At 42.0% G+C, this 27,410-nt stretch overlaps 1 protein-coding gene and 1 long non-coding RNA gene across 2 annotated transcripts in view; one reads left to right on the forward strand and one right to left on the reverse strand.

The window, feature by feature from the left end:
• Positions 1 to 22,447, forward strand: part of KCNK1 (potassium two pore domain channel subfamily K member 1) — a 54,877-nt gene extending 32,430 nt beyond the window's left edge. Inside the window, exons 2-3 of the mRNA XM_084624852.1 lie at positions 15,657 to 16,052; positions 20,721 to 22,447. Coding sequence (XP_084480978.1) covers positions 15,657 to 16,052; positions 20,721 to 20,980 — 656 coding nt within the window. The 3' untranslated portion in view covers positions 20,981 to 22,447. The remainder of the gene's footprint in view (positions 1 to 15,656; positions 16,053 to 20,720) is intronic.
• The window catches only part of LOC311518789, a 124,276-nt gene continuing 112,768 nt past the window's right edge, over positions 15,903 to 27,410 (reverse strand). The window contains exon 3 of the long non-coding RNA XR_014711114.1: positions 15,903 to 16,030. This is a non-coding gene — a long non-coding RNA (uncharacterized lncRNA). The remainder of the gene's footprint in view (positions 16,031 to 27,410) is intronic.

Below are 27,410 nucleotides of genomic sequence, written 5' to 3' on the forward strand. Positions count from 1 at the left end.
CTCTTTATTCCCAGATGATGGACGAACTACAATTGCAGCTCATTTCAGTGCAAGAAATGATAACCTTGCAAAATTACGTATCCATTTTTCACTAATTCGATACTGGATTGAAGTACAGCAGTAAGTGGCTCTGCGACACCTTCAAAGCTGTTGACATATCTAAGATGCATTTAGGAAGGTAACAGCTGCCCGATGTCAGTTTTTAGAAGCCTCTTCTTGATGAACTGCACCTGGCTTTTGTTCCTTTCAAGCTGAGTAACCGTACTGCACAGGTGGCGGGCTCAGCAGTGGCAGCTGGTACGTCCCTACAGTGCGCTGTGCATAAACAAAGACTTTCAAGTGGCAGAAGGCTCAGGTAATTGGGATGAACTTTAAAAATGGATGTAGCACAGAAAATGTTATTACGGGTGATTAAAAGCATAGCTCCGAGCCTTTCTGGAGATAAAAAAACGTCATCCTCCTACGCTAACCTCCAAGACCGTGTGTATCCTCTGAGGCTCAGTGCTAGCTATGGTAAATGGGCTTTCGCTGCTCAGCTGCTCTTGCCATAACTGACACTGCTGTAGCGGACTGTAATACTGAACAAATCCAGGGTAGTAGTATTTGGGGTACAGGAGCACCGGGATGTCCCGACCAAGGTCAGGGCCCTTTTGCGCTAGGCACTGTACAAATACATAGTATGAGGCAGTCCCAGCCCTGTGTGGGCCCTCTTCCTTGGGTGAATTTTGCCCTTGGTAAGTACTGGTTAAGAAGGGGCTCTGGTAGGAGAGCACAAAGAAATATGCTGCTATGCGTAGAGGCACAAACAGCAAAATCAAAAACATCCACTCAAAAAAATGTCCGTTTTGTAACCTTTCAGTCGGATAGAAATAATGCTCCCCCTTTTAGAAGCCATTTGTACTTCTCTGAGTTACTGAGATTCTTGAGTGAGTTCTACCAGGCAACAGCCATAATGAAATAGCTTATTGGTGGGAGCCTGACTCTGGTACAAATTTGACCATCTGTTGCCTGGCAGGCACGTAAACCAATTAAAAAAAAGAATAACCGGAGTTATCATTACTGAATCCTCAAAGCAACCCTCAGGAAGTCTAACCTTGCCTTTGACCTGTTGGTTGGCTGGTATTCAGTAGCCTCTTAGTACTTGCCCTTATTTTTATTTTATTAAAAGATTAATCTGAGGTTGGAGGAAAAAATAGCTATAGCTTTTATGTGAGATACAAAATAAATCCACCAGATCTTTATTATTAGTTTTCTTTATTTCTAAATACATATTTTTATTATTATGTGGGAGAGACTCAAAATGATTCCTGTTTTGATCTTGGGCCCAATTCTTACACAAGGGCTTCAGCTATAAAAACAAACAAAATAAAACCCTAATAGTAATGGGGGAGGAATACTTACACAAATCTTTTTGACTATCATCAAATTGAAGTCAGAATTTTTCTGCTAAGGTATAATAGATCCATATCTGCTAAATAAGCTTATAAATTTAGTCCTTAGTCCTGCAATGAGCGCTGTGTAGAACCTTGCACCTATGTGGCGCACCTGGAAGTCTTTAATGATATGTTGGCTCAATGTAATTGAAATAATTGGGGCTCTTTGTGCCCCCCAGATACTACCCACACAGAGCTCATTTCAGGATCAAGGTTTAAATGTATCCTAGTAAGAGGAAAAAGAAAAGGAGGACTTGTGGCACCTTAGAGACTAGCAAATTTATTTGAGCATAAGCTTTCGTGAGCTACAGCTCACTTCATTGGATCCACTGCATGCATCCGATGAAGTGAGCTGTAGCTCACAAAAGCTTATGATCAAATAAATTGGTTAGTCTCTAAGGTGCCACAAGTCCTCCTTTTCTTTTTGCGGATACAGACTAACACAGCTGCTACTCTGAAACCTAGTAAGAGGAGTTTCACTCTAGATAATTCTGTATAAATTTGAGTAACATGCCAGTACTGTACTGGGGCTTGAAAAATCCAGTTGTCCACTCTTAGAGGGGGTGTGATTGCAAGGTAAGTGCCATCGGTTTCTGAAACATCCAGGCTTTCACTTCCAACAGAAATGTTAGGTCTTTTTAAAGGCATGTTTATTGGTCCTGGAAATGGTCTGACTACAACAATCACAGCAGTTCTGTATCTTTTTCTTTTCTCCAGTGGATTCCTTTTTGGTGACAGTTGGAATGTATGCTTTCCTTCAGACTTGCTAATTAGAGACCTGCACTGGAGTAGTGTAATGGTTCACCTTGAGTTGATACTATATGCTTAGCTCATATATAATGCAAACTGAGTGGGATTAGCAGGTCCATGGCATGGGAAAATGCTATCATTTCCCACTTCAAGTCATTTCTACGGTATACAAAAGAGAATTTACATTTTTCTCTGATGCTTATGCTGAGAAGTGACATTATTGAGCCAAACATTAATCTGCTCAAATATGACACAAGAATATACTCAGCAATATTCTTATGCCTATGAATATAGAGACAATTGCAAAGGAACAGACTATCTGCCCTGTATGCTTCTGCAATGCAGTAAACCATATCACTTTGTCATATCTAAATCTAGCTTCATCTAGTTTAGTCCAATTTCTAATTACCCCTGTAATTCATTATGGATGTCTGTCAGAATTTTTAAGTGGGGGAAAAAAAATAAACAAGAGCTGTACTTATTACACATTGTCCTGTGTATTTAAAATGAGAGCTGTTCCTCGCTATGGAAATAGGACAGGAAAAACGAAGTGGAAAAACACACCTTCTTCAATATGTAATAAGGTAAAATTCACCCATCTACAGAGACCTCTCCAGCACTAGCCACAAGGATGCAGGGAAGGGGAGCACAATCACCTTAGTCATGCTTTCCAATCGGAGATAGACTTTGTAAAGCTTGCTGATGCTTTGTGATATAGTTGTATCGTCTGCAAATCATATGGTGCTTTATAAAGGCTACCCTACTGGTCTCATTTTGGAATTACGAAGTGCTGTCCTTTACTGTTTGAGGCATTCCAGGAACTGTTAAACTGCAGTTTGTGGTACTAGGTAGTGCCCTAGCAACTTAAAAATGTACTTTAAAATAGTCAACGGAGACAAGAGAGTCCTTTATTATGGAGAGAGTACGAAAGTGTCTTGACTATTAAGACTGTAACTAGATTCCTGTTCTATTCTCCATTTTAAGTTCCTCCGCAATCTCTTTACCCTCAAAATTCTGCAAGCGTGGTCAGTGGTCAAAGGAGTATGTATGTATTGGATCATAGCAACAATCTTCTCTTCTCCCTAGCAGCTGCTACCTCTCAGCAGGTCTGGCAGACTTCATATAATTTGAAAAGGGCCACCAGATATCTAGCCAACGGTGTGAAAGGTGTGCCATATGACAGTGGTGGTACAGTACAAAACCGCCCTCATGCAAACTTCTTGGGTTCAGGGGCTGCAAACTAGTCTGTGAACTCCATGGACTGGACATTTAGGTTTAAATAGATTTCTGACTTAGCTGACAGCCAGCAGAAATAATAAATTCTCATGCACCAAACTGCTTGGGTTCAAAGACGCTACAGCCTGTAGTGATTCAGCCAGTGGCATTTCTAAATGTATAAATTGAACCACTCTTTTTCAAGGAGGCTACAAACTTTGTTGGCAGAATATTTCTTAAAATGCGTTTTAAATTAGATCTGACGTTATGGCATGTTGACATAACATGGCTGTGCTGCACAAAGTGACCTTTGAATTTCATTTTATTCATGCTGCATAATATGTGACCCTTGCCTTGTAATTTATGCCTCAACGAGCTTCGGTATTTTACATAAACTCACTATTCATCTTTTTTAATCCCAGCGTTGCTGTGGGTTTGAAATCCTGAGGGCAGGATTCTGATCACTTGAGTTACTACTGTGTAACTCCTACCAAAACAAAGTGCTGAAGAGCTGTTTCTAGGATTTATATAGCCCATGAGCATATCAGCAACTCATATAAAGGAAAGAGTCCGGCCATAAATAATCAGTTTGTTGCACTGTTAGCATAGGTTCCAGAGCATGACAAAGGCTTACACAAAAACAGTGTAGAAAGAGACTTAGAACATGTAACTGGCCTACAGCATCCCTCAGTGATTCATGCATGGAAGGTGAGTGTCCATGAAGAAAGTAGATGTTACCCTTCACCGTTCCTCCTTGTTCTTCCCATCAATCCATGTGTGACGCTGCACTCCATATGTTTTATGGAAATGTGCTAATGAGTGTAAATATAATGTAACTGGAATATGCTTTATGCAAAAGGTCTCTTGTAAGGTATCATTACAAAGCTTATCTACTGAGTGTGTTTATCCTATTTGAATGAATGTATCATTTTTGTATCTAAAACTAAAAACATGAAGTATTACTCTGAAGTCCAATTGTAACTATGCAAAGAGTGGGCCATTAATGGTGGCTAGGAATCTTGATGGCTCCCATTAACTAGGACAATTGGTTGTGAATGGCTCTGTTTATGCACAAACCTTCCTGGGTACGTGCAGGCCAACCCTGAAAGAATGGAGAATGGGGTCTTACAGTGACATGTGATCATGTCACCTGGTACTGGAATCCATCTTAAACCTGCTGCTTTTCCATTTAGATGGAGGATTGGGGACCCAGAGAGACAAAAGATTCCCACCTTGTTCCAAAGCTATAAAAGGGGGTGGAACAGAACAAAGGGGGCTGCCATCATGAGAAATCCCTGAGGTACTACCTGAGCTGTAACTAACAAGAACTGTATCAGGGGAAAGGATTGGGCCCAGACTAGTAAGAAGTCTAGTCTGTGAAAGAAGCTTATTGGAACATCTCTGAGGGTGAGATTTACCTGTATTCAGTTTCTTAATGTATTAGGCTTAGACTTGCGTGTTTTGTTTTATTTTGCTTGGTAATTTACTTTGTTCTGTCTGTTATTACTTGAAACACTTAACTCCTACTTTTTATAGTTAATAAAATCACTTTTGTTTGTTAGTAAACCCAGAGTAAGTGATTAATTCCTGGGGGAGCAAACAGCTGTGCATATCTCTCTGTCAGTGTTATAGAGGGCCGACAATTTATGACTTTACTCTGTATAAAGCTTATACAGGGTAAAACAGATTTATTTGGGGTTTGGATACCACTGGGAACTGGGTGTCTGGGTGCTGGAGATAGGAGTACTTGCTGAGCAGTTTTTGGTCAAAGTCTGCAGCTTTGTGGGCATGGTTCAGACCCAGGGTCTGTGTTGTAGCAGGTTTGCATGTCTGGCTCAACAAGACAGGGTTCTGGAGTCCAAAGCTGGCAGGGAAGACGGGCTCAGAGGTAGTTTCAGCACATCAGGTGACAGTCCCAAGGGAGTCTCTGTGACCAAACCTGTCACACCATGGATGCAAGGTCTTGAGCTTGGGCCAGAAAAGGATGGATCGGGAAAAGTAGCACTTTCCACAGCATCATGCGGGGATTTCTGCCTGGAAATTCAGGCTGGAGATAATCCAGCTCAGAGCTGTATCACCTCTTCCTTCTGGGAGACCTCTGCCTCTGCTGCTGGAGGAACATACCAAGAATATGGTTCTGGTCTGATGTACTAGAATTCTTTGATCACTTCAACAAAATAGACAAAGGAGAACCAGTAGTTATAATTTTTTTTGGACTTTCAGTAAGCCTTTGTCAGAGTCCCTCCAGGAGGCCATAAAGGGAACAGTACACTACTGTTCTGGATTAGAAGCAGTCTCGGGGATTGAAAACCAGGATTAATTGGTCAACTTCATGGTTTCCTCAAAGATCTGTGCTAGGACAGTATTTAAAATATTTCTAAATGAACTAAAGGAGGGACTGAACAATGAGGTAGCAAAAGCTAGATACACAAAACTAATTAGTCCAGACTAGCAATTGGGAAGCATGATAACAGATAACTCAGTGTTGACAAGGTAATGCAATTTGGAAGAAATAATGTGAGCCTCTCATATGTCTTGCTCGGTTCTAGACCGACACTAGCCATTTGGGAAAAGGAACTGGGCAGCTCAGTGAAAACATCTGTTTAATGGAAATCCAAAAAGCAAACAAAATGTATGGCTATCGAAGGAATGGGATAGAAAATAATGAAAATATTCTAATGCTATTTTATAAACCAGTGGCACACCTGAGATACTCTCCTCAGTGCTAGGATATAGGAAAATAGAAGAGGTACAGAGACAGATGAGAAAATAACTAGAAGGGATCAATAATAGGGAACATGAGGCATATAAAATGAGCTGTACAGAGAAGGTAGAATCAGTAACTCCTGTTTACTCACATGATACAAGAACAAGGGAACAATTTAATGTAATTGAACGGCAATAAATGTAAACCAATAAAAGGAAATATTTTATCCAATGCATAATTAACCTGTGTAATTGCCACAAGGTATCCAAGGTCAAGGGCTTAAAAGAATTAGAAAAAGAATATCCATTTCTATGGACAATGAGAATATGCACAGTTGCATCCTAGAAGAGAAAAATGTGTATACTATGCCTTTTAGGTTATAAAAGGAGCCATTAAATGACTCTTAGGAAAAACATCCCCTATGGGCTATGTTACCTGGACCATTTTAACTCGAGTCCCCCCCAAATCAATTCTGTCCCAGTCCTCTCCCTATACTGATTAAAGTAATTTAATAATTTTAATAATGGGGATACAATTCTCCTTAATTTGAGCCTTTTTCTCTCATAAGGAAAAGCATGTTTTTAGGACTACTGTTGTGATATATGTAAACATGATTGCTTCAGCTGAATAATGGAAAGTGACACATTATTATATAGTTATACAGAGCCAGATGTGTGCACCAATCTTAGAAAATCCTTGCCCTGAAGAGGTTACAGAGTGAAGAGGCAACAAATAGATGAAGAAAGGGAATGAAATGCAACAGAAAGCAAGTGACTGAACAGTGACATTTAGCTTATCTTTTTAGTTCCCTGATTTTCTCTGAAATGTAAGACTATCCTCTATTGTGTTAATACTTCTTACAATGAAAGACCAAGATTTACTGGCATGACAAAAATATTGTAACTCTTATTCAGTATTAAAGTGGCCTTAATGTACTTTATCTTAATTCACTTTGGAAGTGAATTAATTCTGTGTAAGCCCTGGTCTACACTAGGACGTTAGGTCGAATTTAGCAGCGTTAAATCGATGTAAACCTTCACCCGTCCACACAATGAAGCCCTTTATTTTGACTTAAAGGGCTCTTAAAATCGATTTCCTTACTCCACCCCTGACAAGTGGATTAGCGCTTAAATCGACGTTGCTGGCTCGAATTTGGGGTACTGTGGACACAATTTCGATGGTATTGGCCTCCGGGAGCTATCCCAGAGTGCTCCATTATGACCGCTCTGGACAGCACTCTCAACTCAGATGCACTGGCCAGGTAGACAGGAAAAGAACCGCGAACTTCTGAATCTCATTTCCTGTTTGGCCAGTGTGGCAAGCTGCAGGTGACCATGCAGAGCTCATCAGTACAGGTGACCATGATGGAGTCCCAGAATCACAAAAGAGCTCCAGCATGGACCGAACGGGAGGTACGGGATCTGATCGCTGTTTGGGGAGAGGAATCCGTGCTATCAGAACTCCGTTCCAGTTTTCGAAATGCCAAAACCTTTGTGAAAATCTCCCAGGTCATGAAGGACAGAGGCCATAACAGGGACCCGAAGCAGTGCCGCGTGAAACTGAAGGAGCTGAGGCAAGCCTACCAGAAAACCAGAGAGGCGAACAGCCGCTCTGGGTCAGAGCCCCAAACATGCCGCTTCTATGATGAGCTGCATGCCATTTTAGGGGGTTCAGCCACCACTACCCCAGCCGTGTTGTTTGACTCCTCCAATGGAGATGGAGGCAATACGGAAGCAGGTTTTGGGGACGAGGAAGACAGTTAACAGCAAGCAAGCGGAGAAACCGGTTTTCCCGACAGCCAGGAACTGTTTCTCACCCTAGACCTGGAGCCAGTACCCCCCGAACCCACCCAAGGCTGCCTCCTGGACCCAGCAGGTGGAGAAGGGACCTCTGGTGAGTGTACCTTTTTAAAATACTATACATGGTTTAAAAGCAAGCATATGAAAGGATTACTTTGCCCTGGCATTTGCAGTTCTCCTAGATGTAGTCCTAAAGCCTTTGCAAAAGGTTTCTGGGGAGGGCAGCCTTATTGCGTCCTTCATGGTAGGACACTTTACCACTCCAGGCCAGTAACACGTACTCGGGAATCATTGTAGAACAAAGCATTGCAGTGTATGTTTGCTGGCATTCAAACAACATCCGTTCTTTATCTCTCTGTGTTATCCTCAGGAGAGTGAGATACAATTCATGGTCAACTGGTTGAAATAGGGTGCTTTTCTTCAGGGGACACTCAGAGGAGCCCATTCCTGCTGGGCTGTTTGCCTGTGGCTAAACAGAAATGTTCCCCGCTGTTAGCCACAGGGAGGGGGGAAGGTTGAGGGGGTAGTCACGCGGTGGGAGGAGGCAAAATGCGACCTTGTAACGAAAGCACATGTGCTATGTATGTAATGTTTACAGCAAGGTTTACCCTGAAAGAATGTAGCCACTATTTTATGAAATGTGTCTTTTTAAATACTGCTGTCCCTTTTTTTTTTTTCTCCACCAGCTGCATGTGTTTCAATGATCACAGGATCTTCTCCTTCCCAGAGGCTAGTGAAGCTTAAAAAGAAAAAAAAACGCACTCGCGATGAAATGTTCTCCGAGCTCATGCTGTCCTCCCACACTGACAGAGCACAGACGAATGCGTTGAGGCAAATAATGTCAGAGTGCAGGAAAGCACAAAATGACCGGGAGGAGAGGTGGCGGGCTGAAGAGAGTAAGTGGCGGGCTGAAGACAGGGCTGAAGCTCAAATGTGGCGGCAGCGTGATGAGAGGAGGCAGGATTCAATGTTGAGGCTGCTGCAGGACCAAACCAGTATGCTCCAGTGTATGGTTGAGCTGCAGCAAAGGCAGCTGGAGCACAGACTGCCACTGCTGCCCCTCTGTAACCAACCGCCCTCCTCCCCAAGTTCCATAGCCTCCACACCCAGACGCCCAAGAACACGGTGGGGTGGCCTCCGGCCAACCAGCTACTCCACCACAGAGGATTGCCCAAAAAAAAGAAGGCTGTCATTCAATAAATTTTAAAGTTGTAAACTTTTAAAGTGCTGTGCTTAAAGTGCTGTGTGGCATTTTCCTTCCCTCCTCCACCACCCCTCCTGGGCTACCTTGGTAGTCATCCCCCTATTTGTGTGATGAATGAATAAAGAATGCATGAATGTGAAGCAACAATGACTTTATTGCCTCTGCAAGCGGTGATTGAAGGGAGGAGGGGCGGGTGGTTAGCTTACAGGGAAGTAGAGTGAACCAAGGGGCGGGGGATTTCATCAAGGAGAAACAAACAGAACTTTCACACCATAGTCTGGCCAGTCATGAAACTGGTTTTCAAAGCTTCTCTGATGCGTACCACGCCCTCCTGTGCTCTTCTAACCGCCCTGGTGTCTGGCTGTGCGTAACCAGCAGCCAGGCGATTTGCCTCAACCTCCCACCCCGCCATAAACGTCTCCCCCTTACTCTCACAGATATTGTGGAGCACACAGCAAGCAGTAATAACAGTGGGAATATTGGTTTTGCTGAGGTCTAAGCGAGTCAGTAAACTGCGCCAGCGCGCCTTTAAACGTCCAAATGCACATTCTACCACCATTCTGCACTTGCTCAGCCTGTAGTTGAACAGCTCCTGACTACTGTCCAGGCTGCCTGTGTACGGCTTCATGAGCCATGGCATTAAGGGGTAGGCTGGGTCCCCAAGGATACATATAGGCATTTCAACATCCCCAACAGTTATTTTCTGGTCTGGGAATAAAGTCCCTTCCTGCAGATTTTGAAACAGACCAGAGTTCCTGAAGATGCGAGCGTCATGTACCTTTCCCGGCCATCCCACGTTGATGTTGGTGAAACGTCCCTTGTGATCCACCAGAGCTTGCAGCACTATCGAAAAGTACCCCTTGCGGTTTATGTACTCGGCGGCTTGGTGCTCCGGTGCCAAGATAGGGATATGGGTTCCGTCTATAGCCCCACCACAGTTAGGGAATCCCATTGCAGCAAAGCCATCCACTATGACCTGCACATTTCCCAGGGTCACTACCCTTGATATCAGCAGATCTTTGATTGCGTGGGCTACTTGCATCACAGCAGCCCCCACAGTAGATTTGCCCACTCCAAATTGATTCCCAACTGACCAGTAGCTGTCTGGCGTTGCAAGCTTCCACAGGGCTATCGCCACTTGCTTCTCAACTGTGAGGGCTGCTCTCATCTTGGTATTCATGCGCTTCAGGGCAGGGGAAAGCAAGTCAGAAAGTTCCATGAAAGTGCCCTTACGCATGCGAAAGTTTCGCAGCCACTGGAAATCGTCCCAGACCTGCAACACTATGCGGTCCCACCAGTCTGTGCTTGTTTCCCGAGCCCAGAATCGGCGTTCCACAGCATGAACCTGCCCCATTAGCACCATGATGCATGCATTGGCAGGGCCCATGCTTTCAGAGAAATCTGTGTCCATGTCCTGATCACTCACGTGTCCGCGCTGACGTCGCCTCCTCGCCTGGTATCGCTTTGCCAGGTTCTGGTGCTGCATATACTGCTGGATAATACGTGTGGTGTTTAATGTGCTCCTAATTGCCAAAGTGAGCTGAGCAGCCTCCATGCTTGCCTTGGTATGGCGTCCGCACAGAAAAAAGGCGTGGAACGATTGTCTGCCGTTGCTCTGACGGAGGGAGGGGCGACTGACGACACGGCTTACAGGGTTGGCTTCAGGGAGCTAAAATCAACAAAGGGGGTGCCTGTACATCAAGGAGTATTTCAGGCAGGACTGCACGGAGGGTTCCAATAAGAAATGGTGCACCTAAGTTATCGTTCTTATTGGAACAAGGAGGTTAGCCTGGCCTCTGATTGATACATGGCTAGATTTACCTCGCTGCACCTTCTCTGTGAGTGACTGCAGTGTGACCTAGAGGAATGAGTCCCCTAGACAGGGGAGGAGGCAAATGAGTACAAAACAAATCTGGTCTATTTCTTGTTCTGACCCACTCCATCTATCTTTTACATCTTTGGCTGGCAGCAGACGGTGCAGAAGGACTGCATGCCATCCACATCTCATGGCTGCTCAGCAGAAGATGGTACAGTACGACTGCTAGCCATCTTCATCTCTTGCCTGCCTGGCAGAAGATGGTACAGTACGACTGCTAGCAATCCTCATCTCTTGCCTGCCTGGCAGAAGATGGTACAGTACGGCTGCTAGCAGTCCGTATCGCCTGCCCGCTCACCATAAGACGATTCAATAGGACTGACTGCAGGACTAAAGAGAATGACCTGGTCAGGTCACTCCAAATTTAGTCCCTGCGCCCATGTCTGCCCAGGCGCTCCCAGCCGACGTGGCCAGGAGCACCTCGGACACGACGAGGACGACTACCAATCGTATTGCACCGTCTGCTGCCAGAAGGGAATGGGTTGCTGCTACTGTGCAGCAAAGCCGTACCGCGTCTGCCAGCACCCAGGAGACATAGGGTGACGGTTACCTGAGCAGGCTCCATGCTTGCCGTGGTATGGCGTCTGCACAGGTAACTCAGGAAAAAAGGCGCGAAATGATTGTCTGCCCTTGCTTTCACGGAGGGAGGGAGGGAACGGGGGCCTGACGATACGTACCCAGAACCACCCGCGACAATGTTTTAGCCCCATCAGAGTGCTCCATTGTGACTGCTCTGGACAGCACTCTCAGATGCCCGATTGTTTGCCGTTGCTCTGACGCCGGGAGGGGCGCTTACAGGGTTGGCTTCAGGGAGCTAAAATCAACAAAGGGGGTGGCTTTACATCAAGGAGTATTTCAGGCAGGACTTCATGGAGGGTTCCAATAAGAAATGGTGCACCTAAGTTTTTGTCCTTATTGGAACAAGGTTAGCCTGGCCTCTGATTGATACATGGCTAGATTTACCTCGCTGCACCTTCTCTGTGAGTGACTGCAGTGTGATCTAGAAGAATGAGTCCCCTAGACGGGGAAGGGGGAGAAGCAAATGAGTACAAAACAAATCTGGTCTATTTCTTGTTTTGATCCACTCCATCTATCTTTTACATCTTTGGCTGGCAGCAGACGGTGCAGAAGCACTGCATGCCATCCACATCTCATGGCTGCTCGGCAGAAGATGGTACAGTACGACTGCTAGCAGTCCGTATCGCCTGCCCGCTCACCATAAGATGGTTCAATAGGACTGACTGCAGGACTAAAGAGAATGACCTGGTCAAGTCACTCCAAATTTAGTCCCTGCGCCCATGTCTGCCCAGGCGCTCCTGATCGACCTCACAGAGGTGACCAGGAGCACCTCGGACATGACGATGACGGCTACCAGTCGTACTGTACCGTCTGCTGCCACAAGGCAAGGGGTTGCTGCTACTGTGTAGCAATGCCGTACCGCGTCTGCCAGCACCCAGGAGACATAGGGTGACGGTTACCTGAGCGGGCTCCATGCTTGCAGTGGTATGGCGTCTGCACAGGTAACTCAGGAAAAAAGGGGCGAAACGATTGTCTGCCCTTGCTTTCACGGAGGGAGGGAGGGAACAGGGGCCTGACGATATGTACCCAGAACCACCCGCGACAATGTTTTAGCCCCATCAGGCATTGGGATCTCAACCCAGAATCCCAATGGGCAGCGGAGACTGCGGGAACTGTGGGATAGCTACCCACAGTGCAACGCTCCGGAAGTCGACTCTAGCCTCCGTACTGTGGAAGCGCTCCGCCGAGTTAATGCACTTAATGCACTTAGAGCATTTTCTGTGGGGACACACACACTCGAATATATAAAACCGATTTCTAAAAAACCGACTTCTATAAATTCGACCTTATTCCGTAGTGTAGACATACCCTAAGGGTGCTCACAAAGGCGTTAAATGCAGTTTAACTAATCCACTGACTTCAGTGATCTTTGGATCAGGCCCTAATATTTGGAAAAGGCAAAAAAAAACTTTGGAAACCACTAACTGGATGGTCAGTGTATACAAAGTAGTTAGTAGTAACTTTCCAGTTGTTTTTAATATGTAGTTAGATTTAGGCAGAAAATGCTGTAGGGCCAACTCAGTAAAATATGAACATTTCCATGTACAAGTTAGAGGTATTAACAGTTTAGTACGTTTAAAAATCTTTGAGACTTGTAATGGATTTCAGTAGTACTATAAAGGTAAACGAAAAAAGTGCCCTGCAGCATGATCTTTTTTCAAGTGACTGAACTTGGATCAATTATTCATCATGTCATTAAAATTCATGTAGGACTGAAGACTACTATTTGGTGCATTAAGTTATATAATGCAGAGAAATTACACCGCATAGGGTTTCTTTGTGCATGTTGTAATGGTGAGGAGATGCAAATTTTGTAATTTGTCGTCCGTCATCTAAAAGTGTTTCTATGTATCTTGGATTAAAATATTGCTTCCTCTAAGACATTTAGTACCAATTTTTAGACCACCAGAAAACTTTCAAGAGGGTTTCTTTTTTATGTCTGATTTGTAAGATGGATAAGATTGGAAGTATGGGATTCAAGTGACTCTTCGTGAACTAGCAGATTTTTAGCTGTAAATGACTAGGACTTGTCTGAACTTTTGTAGCCTTTTATTTTATGTAAAGTGAATTTTTGTAATGTGGTATTACACCACCCTGCGTTTGGCTCTGGTGGCTACAGTTTCAAGCTCTACAGCGTGAAAGTCACCTCTGCTACTTGTTTCAGATTTAGAGGATCTAGGAACATATAAAGACCAAAAATAGTGACCACACATACGGTTAGAAGTACAAGGTCTAGTCTGTTTTACAAGTTTATTAAAGTTACAGTTGAGGTTATGATTACCCATGCATATAGAAATCCTACAAAAAACCATGCTACAAATATAGTCATAATCACATCCTTAATGATATTCTTGAGGTCTGATGGATGCCTTGCCAATTGATCATCAGTAGAGGGATGGTTCCTGACGGAGTTTTCCCATAGGGAACTCATTTTACCCAATCAGGGAGCCCCCTCTTTTAAAATGTGATTCTGACTATACCTTATACTCTGCACATGTGCATGAACGTCAACCCTCTTTTCCCATATTTGTATTGTGTCCCCCAAGAATATTGGGATACCCCATTTTTCATAGCTTGTGTGTAGATCTTCTTGTTCTCATTAGCATTTATGCACATAGTGCACCCTGCAGATAGAACATGTGTTAGAAAAAGGTGACTACCAGGTATCTTGTCATCAAAAATTAATCTTACAGTTAATTTTTTGCAATACTACCCACTGGTATATCTTTTTTCGTAATTTTGTGGCAAAGGGTCATTCTTTGGTCACTCACTTATGTCAAGCATTTCTTAAGCATATAGCCTAGTATGGCTAAACTCATACAGGCCTCAGCTTGTAGGCCTGGTGTTTCAGCCCTGCTTAGATACCTAATGCATACTTATCATGTCTAAATACTGATTCATCTTATACTTCTATAATACTACAATTTAACTCTATTTAGCATACAGTGGCTGTATAATACAGTATATTAGTTAATCATAACTTCACACAATAAATGAATGATAAAATGAACCAATTGGCTACAACTTGCTTGGAGTTATATTACTACATGTCTTTCTATTGGTGTGATTAACCTCCGTAGATTGCAGGAGACTTCCCCTACCCCACTACAATAACAGTAAAATATTAATTTTGTCAGCTGACAGAAGAAAACATTTATGGTTTAGTGGATTTATTGTACTTGTGGTTTACTTTTAAAACCAAACAGTCTGGCATGCTGCACTTTCTAGCCTGGGACTAGCATAATTGTATACATTGTCATCAGCAGCCTGTACAGCACTGTATAAATTCCTACATTCTAAATTAGACAGATTACTATTGTCACTTACAATACACCAGTGACCTGGTGAAGGTCCAGCCTTCAAGCTACTATTTTTATATGGAGGTTTATTTTGTTTTTAAATATTCTTAGGGGATTATCATTGAAACAACCTATGGAAAAAATGCAATGTGAAGTACTAATTACAATAATACTTCGCATTTTTAACACCTTCCTTCTGAAGATCTAAAAGTATTTTACAATCAGTTAAGCCCCAAAACACCCTTGTGTGGTAAGTATTATCCCCTTTTGACAGATCAGTAAATTGAAGCAAAGAAAGTTTAAGGCCCAGATCCTCAAAGGTATTTAGGCACTTCCATTAAAATTAATGGAAAAGTGCCTAAATACCTTTTCAGGATCTGTGTCCAGGTCACTTGCCGAAGGTCAAACAGTAAGTCGGTAGGAGAACCAGAAATAGAACCCAGATGTCTTGATCTCTGGTCTCATGCTCTGAATACTAGACAACGCACCCTTTCTCCAAAATATACATTGTTTTAATAACATGCAGTTTTGAAAAATGTTTTCCCTTATGCTTTGTACTTTATATGTAGCTGTTAACCCCCAATAGTCTGGCTGTACCAATAGTTTAAAATTATCCTTGATAGCAGTACATTTAAAGTTCAAAGCTTTGTGAAAGGTTCTTTGTATTTAACATAATACTACACAGTCACAGATGTAGTAACTGAGTTCCCCACTGGTGGTATGTGCCTGTTCCAATTTATTTTCCACATTTCATATACACCCTTCCTCTGTCTGTTTGTTTTTCCCTCCCCCAGGTTATGGTCACACTGTGCCTTTGTCGGATGGAGGAAAGGCCTTCTGTATTATATACTCCGTCATCGGAATCCCCTTTACGCTGCTTTTCCTGACAGCTGTGGTGCAGCGTATCATAGTCTATGTCACCAGACGGCCTGTACTATATTTCCACATTCGCTGGGGCTTCTCCAAGCAGATTGTTGCCATCATCCACGCAGTGATTCTTGGGTTTGTTACCGTCTCATGCTTTTTCTTTATCCCGGCAGCAGTATTTTCTGTTGTGGAAGATGACTGGAACTTTTTGGAATCTTTTTACTTTTGTTTCATTTCCCTGAGCACCATTGGTCTTGGCGACTATGTTCCAGGAGAAGGTTACAATCAAAAATTCAGAGAGCTGTATAAGATAGGAATTACGTGTAAGTACCAAACTAACCATTAAATAATAGTCATTTAGCCAATAGGATTTCTACGTATTAGGTGCCTCTTTCTCCCCCTCCATATTCTTTGGTTACCTTACTTATTCATCTAGGCCTTATGCCCCCTTATGAGTTGTTAACCATGATATATGGGTTCTTCCTCACTCTCCCAGCCCCCTTTAAAAGCACTAATCTGAATAGGGAGTTTGTTAGATGAAGATTTGTTTGACAAGGTATTAAAGTTTTTAGCTATCTGGGCTGGAGGTTTTTTTCCCTCTTCTGTGTGTGTTTCGTGGTTTTTTGTTTTTTTTTTTAATTTTTGTGTGTGTTTTAATATAAACTGAAATAATGTCTTGCCAGACAGAGATTAATACACCAACCTGCATCCCCAGTACAAAAACCCCAAGTGCAAATTTGGCATTAATGCTGTGGCAGTCAAATAAGTGATAAGGCGCAAGATAATTAGTTAGAACTAAAACTGGTTGAAATTTTCCGAACTTCAATTTAAAAAAACAAACACTTTCTTTGAAATTTCAAATGAAAACCAAAAAAGGGACAATGTTCACGAAAATTACATCCAGTTTTTTGACCAGCTCCATTTATAACATCCTTTAAAAAGCTGTGCAGACCTCTCAAAAGCTCCCATTAGTCCGAGTCAAAAATTTTCCAGCAGAACTGTTTTCCACCGGAAAATGCTTGATTCATCAAAATTGAAACATGGAACATGTTGATTTTGAAGAAATTTCGTTTTGGAGGGAAAAAATCAGCATTTAATTTTATGTTTTTATAATTTTTATTTTAGTTTTTAAAAGAAATTAAGAAAACAAAGTAAATACAAAAGTATAACAATCTACTGTTTTAAATGTTGACTTTGATTTTTATATTTGGGTCTTAATGCATGTCACTGCACATTTCTGAGCACATTGCTCTTGCACATGATGCTGAAGATTAGCATTTGGTTTTGGTGTTTGTCAATTTACATCACAGCTATACCACTAGGGAGCCTGTGCACTGATGGAATAAGAAAGCAAAAAGGCGTTAAGCTCAGTTAGGAAGTGGCTTGCTAAGAAAGAAGAGGCAAAAACAAATCTCCTTCTTCCAAATCTGAACTTTGGTCTTATTATTTGTAATACTCTAGTGCTTGGGAGCCCTAGTTATGGACCAGGATCCCATTCTGTTAGGCGCTGTATAAATACAGAACAAAAAGATAGTGCCTGCCCCAAAGAGCTTAGTCGAAGTATAAAAGAAGAGACAACATAATGGATACAGACAGATGAGGGAGTACAAGGAAACATTGAAACACTATTGGGTAGCATGACAGGCAATTGTTTTGGTGTACCCACAGCCTAACTGTTGGTAAGCTGCTTCTGGGCATCATGGAAAAGGAGTTTTCAAGAGGGTTTTAATGGAGGATAATGAGGTAGCTTTGTAGACGTTTTTGCACCTTTTGAAGCCTTAGCACCGGAGAACATGTGAAGGGGTGTGTTTAAAAACTTAACAAGTAGGCGATGGAGCTGCCATGGGCTAGATCGGAGGCAGGAGGCAGGATCTTGATAGCGAATGAAAGATGATAGGGTGGGGACAGGCCATGAAGGGCCTTGAAAGTTAAAACAAGTAACTTATGCTTGACGTGATAGAGAAGGGGGAGCCAGGGGAGGGAAAGTAAAGAGAGGGGTTACGTGGTCAAAGCGACGGCCTGGGAGAATGGTCTGTTGCAGTAGCATTCTGAAGGGATATGAACAGGGCAAGATTCTACAGTACCAACACAAGGGTGCCCATCGTTTGCCTTCAAGCTTCATGCCAAGCAATCCTGAATCTATAATTAAAATGCAAACCATGTCAAACACCTACCAAGTCCTTCCATCACTTTGATGGACTGCTGTGTGCCTCCCGCACTAAGGGCATGATCCTGCAATCTTAATGCAGGTGAAATTCCTGTTCACTTAAATGGGTGGCTTGCCTATATAGGGACTGCAGAATCATGCTTTGAAAATGCATTTTCAGAAGCAGAGCCTTGAGCTAGCCAGCAGTACACTTTATTTTTAACCTTTGTGGCAGTATGCCACTTGTACCCCTGTGGCTAAAGATCCCCCCAACCTCCCCATCCTGACTGACCCATTGGTAGGAGCATTTAATTATTTAATTACTGTGCACTTCCACAGAGTAATATGTCCAAGTGCATATGAAGAGACTTAGGTTACAGCTACACTACAGCTTATGTCGATATAATTTGTCATTCAGGGATGTGAATAAGCCACCCCACTGAGCGACATGTTACACCAACCTAAGCACTGGTGAGGACAGCGCTATGTTGGCGGGAGAACTTCTCCCACTGATATAGCTGCCACCAGGGGGTGGATTAATTAAGTCGACAGGAAAACTCTCTCCTGTCAGCTTAGAGCAGCTACACTAGAGAGCTTACAGTGGCGTAGCTGCAAGCTTGCTAGTATAGCCATAGCCTTAGTAAATGACGGGCTGAGAGCCAAAATACAGTGTCCAAGTCTTTCCAAGAAATAAGGGGAAGACCTAGGGCTCCCAGTAACTCATGTGGAAATTCAAATGGGTTGGGAAGCTCTGAAAGAATTATCTAGCTCCTAGTGCAGATTCACAACAACCTTGCCATTTTTTGCCCTATGTAAATAGAAAGGTATCTTAATGCATAACTCACTTAGTGATTTCATGAACTAAAGCTTTAAAATGCTACATACATTTGAACTGTAGTGTTGGTTTAGATCAGCGGTTCTCAGCATGGGGATCATGGCTGGGGTGAAAGTAAAGCCGAAGACTTACTGATACAGGGGGCCGGACCTCAGGCAGAAGGGGCGGGGTTGGGGGTCAGTGTCCCGCAGCCAGCCCTTCCACGCTGCCTAGCCTGCTCTGCCTGGGGCTCCAGGGGCAATTTAAAGAGCCCGGGGCTCCGGCCACTGCCCTGCGTCCTTTTAAATTGCTGGCCCCGGGGCAGCTGCTCCTTTTGCCCGCCCGCATGTCATTGACCGGGGGGTGGGGTATGCAAAAGGGGCAACAACATTAAAGTGCTGCTGTGGCAGCATTTGCCACGGCAGTGCTTTAAAGTCAGCTGGGTATGAGCTGGTACTGGCAGCCACTTTTTACCAGCACACTGCACCAGCTTACTTTCACCCCGATTATGACTTCAATTGGTTTGTAGGGGAAGAAATGTGGGGGCTGTGATATTTTATGCAGAATCTAGGCTTTCTTTATAAAAAATGGGGAGATTATATATATATATATATATATATATATATATATATATATATATATATATATATATATATATATATATAAACTCCTTTATAAATGGTTTAGTCCCCATAAGTCTGTGCAATAATATGCTGTACAGGATAGTAATTTATTGCAGCCCTTTACATTTGGATAGTGTTCTTTGTAATCAAATATATATTGCATAGATTTGTAGGGACTGTTATTTATAATGAAGTCAATTCCTGCTGCCCTTACTAACACAAGACTCCCCACAGAAGCTGTACAATATTAATATGGGCACATGCAATAGTATTTCTGAATTACAAATCATGGTGGCCTCGTTAGAGTATTTAGAATAAGAAATCCTTGTTGGACTATTTTCCTGGGAGTCCTGTTCAGGAAATTGGGTGTGTCTGTGTTTGGAGAGGAAAATAAAGAACATGATGGATTATTAGCCCTAGGAGGCCTGATTTTTCAGAAGAGCTCCAATGCAAGTCTATGGTCCGCCACAGAACCTCAGAGCATGATGGTTTTGCCTTACAAAAACAAAATCTCAAACGTGTACAACATGCAACAAAAGTCAGTGGTAGTGTTTGTGTAAGTAACACCAGCAGGATTTTGCCTAATTAGTGTAATGTATGTAATATGTATGCAGTCTTCATGGTTTTACTATGTAGTTCTTGGGGGGGGGAGGGGGGATAGAAACATTTGTCTGTCTTCAAAGTGACAGCAGTGATTGTACACATTTACGTGAAATATTGGACTTTTTCTTTTACTTTTTTGCATACATTTTTAGGCTTTTGCACTTGTTTTATGGTACAGGTTTTCTTCATACATTTTTAAATTATAAGTATATACATAAGGAAAAGACACTTTCATGTTATATTGTTTAACAGTTCTGTATTATTGAACAGATGTAATAGCCAAATGACTGTATTGAACTTCGTAAAACTACTATTTCTATTAACAATGTGCAATAGTAATAATGAAAAGAAGAATTGAAGAATGCACAGTTCATGAAATTATATATGGGATACATTATTACTGAAGTTATAACATTCTTATGCATTGCATGTCATTGCCTACTTTCCCATATGGAACACAATGAACTAAAACAATTAGCAAATTATTTCATATTATAGCATTTTCTGTGGTCGTCTTAAAAAAAATACAAAGGGCTACATGCTCATCTGGTGCAAATTAGTTTTCTTCTGTCCCCCAAAATTCTATGCCTAGGACAGAAAGGAGGGAAAAAATAATAGTCCAGGAATCATAGGTGGGAAAAACTCCAAGTTAGAGCTTTATCACATCAGCTTTCCCGGATAATGCTTCAGGCATTGTGTTTTTCTCTGAGCAAGCTCAAAAGCTTGTCGCGTTTTACCAACAGAAGTTGGCTCAGTAAGAGAGATCACCTCACAAACCTTGTGTCTCTCTTTGTTTCTTGGGCAGGTTACCTGCTGCTGGGCCTCATTGCAATGTTGGTGGTTCTAGAAACTTTCTGTGAACTTCATGAGCTCAAAAAGTTTAGAAAACTGTTTTATGTGAAGAAGGACAAGGAAGAGGACCAAGTGCATATAGTGGAACATGACCAGCTTTCCTTCTCTTCGATTTCGGACCAAGCAGCTTCCATGAAGGAGGATGAAAAAGCAAATGAGCCTTTTGTGACTGTTCAACCTGCAACTTACTATGATGGCTGTATAAACAATTAATACGAGGGCATCCATACCAATATTATAGTGCACTTACATCATTACAGTAAGAAATAGAATGCCTCTTTATTTTTTGTGGGGAGGAAATTTTTAGAGAAGAAAGGAGACTGTGCTGCTTTAATCAGTATTCATCATTTCAGATGCTGAAAAGACTTCTGACACAAATGAATGTTGCTAAAATGGAGTTACACGGGGAGAGTGGGAGGATATGTAGCAGCTGGGAAGTAGTGCTTTATGCACATCCCTGTCCAGTTAGCAGCCCTATGGGCAGTGTGCAGTGAAAGTTGAAGTGGCCAGCCTCTCCACCAGGTTTCTGCAGTGGGATCCTGCCCCATTAAAGTCAGCAGTGATAGATATGCTCCAGTTCGACCACAAGCTGCCAGGCTAGATGCAGGAATCATTGAGTGAAATTCAACAGCCTGTGTTATGCAGGTAGTCACACTAAATGATCATAGTGGTCTCTTTGGGCCTTAAAATCTGCGCCATGAGAGTTTTACAACTGACTTTAATGGACATAGGATCTGGATCCTGTAGCACAAGTAGCCATATTAAGACTGCCTCCTACAAAAGAGCAGTACTAGGGAAAGCCCTCTCCCTTGCAGTATGTGCATGCCAGATGGGCCATAACTTGGCTGTTAGTGTTCAAAGATGAATATCTTACTGTAATAAAGCAGCAAAATTAAAGTGTCTGGACTTAGCTGATATGAGAAGAATACTTGAAATTAATTACCTAAAAGATACCATATGTGAGTTTAGTTATAGCTAGTGTTGAGCAGATTTTATACCTTTTCGGGGAAACTTTACTTTATGGTTTAAAGCCATTAAATCTATATGACTAAAACTTATATTTAAGAAAATAGAGCTAAAGATGTTTTGTTAGGTTGAAGCATACTGTATTTGCATGTTCCCAACAAAGTGGCTATTTTTGTACCCAGCCTAACTTAAAACAACTCTATTTATAATGAAAGTTTAACTAGTATTTGTGTACATATATACATAAATAAATATATTTATCTACTGTACATATATTGTAGCCCACTAGTTTATCTGATTTAGGAATGATATTTTAGGTAGATTTTTTTTCCCCTGCTAGATTTTGTCTTTATAAAAGGAATAACTCAAAATTGAAGCACTAAAAATGTTGACTTCAAGATTTAAGAGTAGTGTACAAGGAACATTTCTACTGTTTTTCAGTGAAGTTTTTGAAGTTGATTGATTGTCTTTAGTACTTGAAAACACACAATTTCTGTCAAGTTGAATGTATTACTAAGCTCTGAAGAACATGACATGCATAGAAACTAAGTGATGTGTGCACAAACTGCGAAGTACAGACACTTGATACTAAAGCACAGAATTAAATATAGAAGAAAGAAGCTGAACAGTCTGCTGTGGTGTATGTGAATATACAATATTTTAAACGTAAAGTTAAATAAAAAAAGTTTGTGGCTTCTGGCTGCCTGTACTTAATAGTGCTCAATGTTTTCTTTAAGAACTTATGTACTGTACATAGATGACATATATGAAAAAAAATGCTTGCATAAGGCTAGATTGTGCCACCCTAACCCTGGTGAACAACTTCAATGGGACCATTCATTTTGAATATACTTGCCAACATGAATAATGAATGTACAATCTAGTCCTCTACTGATTATTTCTATAGAATAACATTTAGTATTTGAAACAAAAATAAACACACTTTAGAATGATAACAGCAAATAAAACACAGTAATGACATTTATTTTAGCATTTCAAAATAACTGATCTGTTAATTAGGGTTAATGCGAAAATGGTCATATCCAATTATTATTTGTGTCTATAGAAATGTTCTAGTTCTTACAAGTGTCAAATAGTCATGTGAAACCAAAGGTAAATTAATGAATGAGGCTAACATGGTTAAGATAGGCTCTGGATTAGAAAAGGGAAAGATTCCTTTGCATCAAGGCCTCTTGTATAAATTGGAAATATGTTACTGAAGCTAATCAGAAGTCAGGCTGGCAGATACAAATTGAAATAGAGAGGAAGGGTCTGCAAACATAAATGAATGATCTGCCAGGAGTGTAGAAGTCCTAAGAAGAGGAGTCGGAAGAAGTAAACACTTTATTTTTTTATAGAGAAGAGAATAAGGTCCCATGGCTTCAGTCTTGCACCTACTGCACACCTCCCCCTGACTTCAGCTTGTACAGGCATATGTCCCATTTACACTTAGAAAAGCATTACTACTGTGCAGACGGGCCATATTCTTCATCTTTCCCTTGTTTGTCTTGCACTTGAAAATGGGAATTGTTTGTCTCTAGGAACAACATTGTCAGGCTATTCTGTAGCCACTTTTGTTGGGAGAAGTCTTGAGCAAAGTGATTAGTCTTAGAGTGAGCCCTAAATGTGCCAGGACTGTGGCTTTTTCTGATCTCTAGTGTAGGGGAGTTCCTCAGTCAAAATTCATTCTGCTGCAACCCTTCTGTCCCATTCCCCAAGAATTTCTCACTGGAGACTCAGTGGCAGCTTGTCTGCTGAGCACAGTTGTTGCAGAGAGAGACGCAAGTTCTGGGATAGCTAAGCTATAACCCACTGAAGGCATAAAGATTAGAACTGGGACCTTAACATCTAGCTAGCTAGACATTAATGTCCGAGCCATTGCTGTAGTATCTGATAGGGCTAGAGAGCCAGCGCACCCGTGTAATGTGCTCTTATCTATGTCCCACATACGAAGCAGGCTGATGCACATAGAATCACACAGAGATTCTATATACCCACCATACTTTCAAGTTAATCCTAGGTACAGTTCTTGCTGTAACCAGCCCCCATATGCCAAAGGCATAGATTACTGTGGCTAGGTGGGATACCCAAATGAGAGAGGTCCCCTGGCCACCTGGAGATGAGGAAAATGATTTAGTCACTGCTGTTACCTGGCTATTTGGGAGCAGTCTGGACACCACTTTTCACACGTTGCCTCTATATAAATCCATAGTACGCCCACATCTTGAATACTGTGTACAGATGTGGTCGCCCCATCTCAAAAAAGATATATTGGAATTGGAAAAGGTTCAGAAAAGGGCAAGAAAAATTATTATGGGTATGGAATGGCTTCCATATGAAGAGAGATTAATAAGATTGGGACTTTTCAGCTTGGAAAAAAGACCGCTAAGGGGAGATATGATTGAGGTCTATAAAATCATGACTGGTGTAAAGAAAGTAGATAAGGAACTGTTGTGAACTACTTCTCATAACAGAAGAACTAGGGGTCACCAAATGAAATTAATAGTCTCCAGGTTTAAAACAAATAAAAGGAAGTATTTCTTCACACAATACACAGTCAACCTGTGGAACTCCTTGACAGAAGATGTTGTGAAGGCCAAGACCAAAACAGCGTTCAAAAAAGAACATGATAAATTCATGGAGGATAGGTCCATCAATGGCCATTAGCCAGGAGGAGCAGGAATGGTGTCCGTAGCTTCTGTTTGCCAGAAGCTGGGAATGAGCGACGGGGAATGGATCACTTGATGATTACCTGTTCTGTTCATTCCCACTGGGCCACCTGGCACTGGCCACTGTCGGAAGACAGGATACTGGGTTAGATGGACCTTTGGTCTGACCCAGTAGGATCATTCTTATGTTCTTATGAACTGAAAGCTCACCACTCCATATGATTAACTTTAACAATACTCATATTTTGATAATGAAGGCTTTGTTGTACTTATAAAGCCAGCCATCAGAAATGTTAGGTGCCCAGTCCCTAAATGAACAACACACAAATGCTGGCCCCACTGAAGTCAACAGTAAAATTCCCACTGATTTCACTAGGGCAAAGATTTGACCCTTAGTTCCAGATTCTGTTCTGTGTTAAATCGGAAGTAACTCAAATAACGTTAATGATATTACTTGAAAGCTACAGTGTTGTAAAAAGAGTTTGGTTCTCACTCCATACAAAGTGAACTAGTCATGGTTATTATTGTAATATGCTTTTAACATAATATTCTACTAGATACACATTTTTATCTTCACAGTTTACTAGTTCCATCAAATTTGTTTCATTTGGAAATAGTGATTTCTAATTGCAGTAGGGTCACTTTGACTTGATATGAAAAATCACATGCTATTTAATGCAAATTCCACTTGCTGAAGTATGAGTGAGTGCTTTTTATCACTGGGGTCCTTTTTTTTACCAGGGAAGATTTCTTGATCCAATTATCTTGAAATAGCATTATGTTTCTGCTGATGGTTAGTTCCATTGTACAGTGTTATTTTACTCATCATGATCCAGATACACTGCACACATCATTTAACAGACAAAGAGAGACTACTGTGCACCATGGAGGTTTTGGTTAAATGACAGACTGGATAATGAAGAGGCAGAACATGGATGGGAACATGTGAAAAAGATGACAGTCATCCGACTGAGTGGCACAAGGTGAAGGCTTATTATGATGGAGAGCATAAATCAGAATGATAATGAATGTCATGATGACAACATGCTGACATTTTGCAAAGTGTAGCTCATGGTTTTAGCCTCAACTATTACATGGCTTTATTCCAGTGAGAGAGAAGAAACTCTGTAGCTAGAGGGAGGAGAAAAGATATTGCTAACCCTTACCTGAAATGAAATTCAATGGAACCCTTTGATGGTGAATTTTTTTTTTCATAGAATAACTTCACTATAAAATGAGATTCACTATACCTGGAATTGCCATGTATATGTAGCAAGTCACTGAAAACATTTGGAACAGAGTCGCACAGGTTTTGTGCTCATTGGAGGAAAATGATATTGTTAAATGCAGTAAACAAAGAATTTTATATAAATGTCCCTCTATTAAGTTTAGGGGATAAATAATCAGGTTGCAAGAAGGGTAATTAAGCATCACAACTAATGGTTCTAATTTGGTCATACCTTTTAACCTATTGGTTTACTTAATCTGGAGTTGCTTACATTGTTAGATCCTTATCCCTGCAAATAATATAGTGATGCATAGAACAGTGTATCGGACACACTCGTTCTTTCTCAAGTGAAAGAGCCACTCTGCTGGGAGGAGGAAGGTTCACATAGCACAGTTGATCACTAAAGGCCCAGTTTTGTGTTCTGTTACACAGATGTAACACACTGATGGCAACAGAGCACAGACTTGGTCCTAATCTTCTCTTTCTTGGCGGTACTATAGGTAGGGAGGCTATGGGCCAGTTAATAGCACACAGGATTGGGAGTCTAGAGACCTGGTTTCTGTTTCCAACTCTGCCGCTGACTTTCTCTGTGACCTTAGCCAAGCTACATAACTTTTCTGCACTTCAATTTCCTCATTTGTAAAATGTGAATAAAGATACTTACTAGTGGATGAAAAGCACTGACCTATTTTTTTATTATTATTTTTTATTATTATTATTTTTTTAATTTGTATTATGTACAGTAAGTGGATGGACACACTCTCAAACTGGCAAGGTAGGTTTAAGAGGAGAACCAGAGCCCCTTATAAGGGGTGTGTGATGGGCTGTATACCCCTCATTGGCACTGAAACAGTTAAGAAGATCTGGGTAGCTCAGTTAGGGCACCTGGTAGCAACTACTGGGTATATCAGATTCAAATTAAGGATGAGATGTCAACTGAGAAGAGCAGGTGGTAAACCCAGGGGGAGTTGGCTAAATGGTATCTCTCTTGATTGCTGGGGAAAAGCCAGGAGAGATACAGAGAAGCCACCAGGATGAATCAAGTTCTAGCAGTAAGTCTTGATAAATGGGCAGGATCTGGACCTCCAGAGATGAAGCCTAGGGAGGTGTTCAGCTGAGGAACAGAGCACTGATGAAATGTAAGAGGAATGAAAGCTCAAGCCTAAGGAGGGCACAAGAGGTTAAAGTTTATATTTTTATTTGGAATTTGTTGGGGGGACTCCACTGGGAGCCTGGTAAGCACCTGCTATCAAAGAAGGTTGAACCCTTAGAGGCCATGGAGCCTGGGAAGAATATAGGTACATGGTGGCCCCAGGAAGGGCTTGAGGGAGAAGCCCGTAAGAGGAAGTGGTGGGGAGGAGAGCGTGAATACAGAGAGCTGGCCTGCTTAATACAGGGTCTCTGGCTTGGAACCCAGAGGCATGGAAGGGACTGGGTTCCCCCAGAGGCCACTGAGAAGGTAGTGTGAGGACTCTAGAGAACAGGGATGGAAGGCTTAATGAGTCTAGATTCAGATCAAAGACTTGGCATGAGGCTGTTAGACGTTTGTTGGTTGGACTCTGTAACCCTAGAAATGACCTGGCCAAAGGGCTGAGTCACAAGAAGAAGCAGACCACTGCTGGGCTGGAGTAGCTGTTGGCAGGAGATGGTAGATGAGGCGAGCTTGCTATGCCATACCCTGTCATGAAGGGACACACCAGGGCTAAGCCCCCTCTTCAACAGTGGGAAAGCCCCTGAGTTGGTTTTTAATCAGAGCATCATGGAACAATTTTACTTATCA

The sequence above is a fragment of the Lepidochelys olivacea genome, assembly GCF_965140295.1.
Source record: "Lepidochelys olivacea isolate rLepOli2 genome assembly, chromosome: 3".
Classification (NCBI taxonomy): Eukaryota; Metazoa; Chordata; order Testudines; family Cheloniidae; genus Lepidochelys; species Lepidochelys olivacea.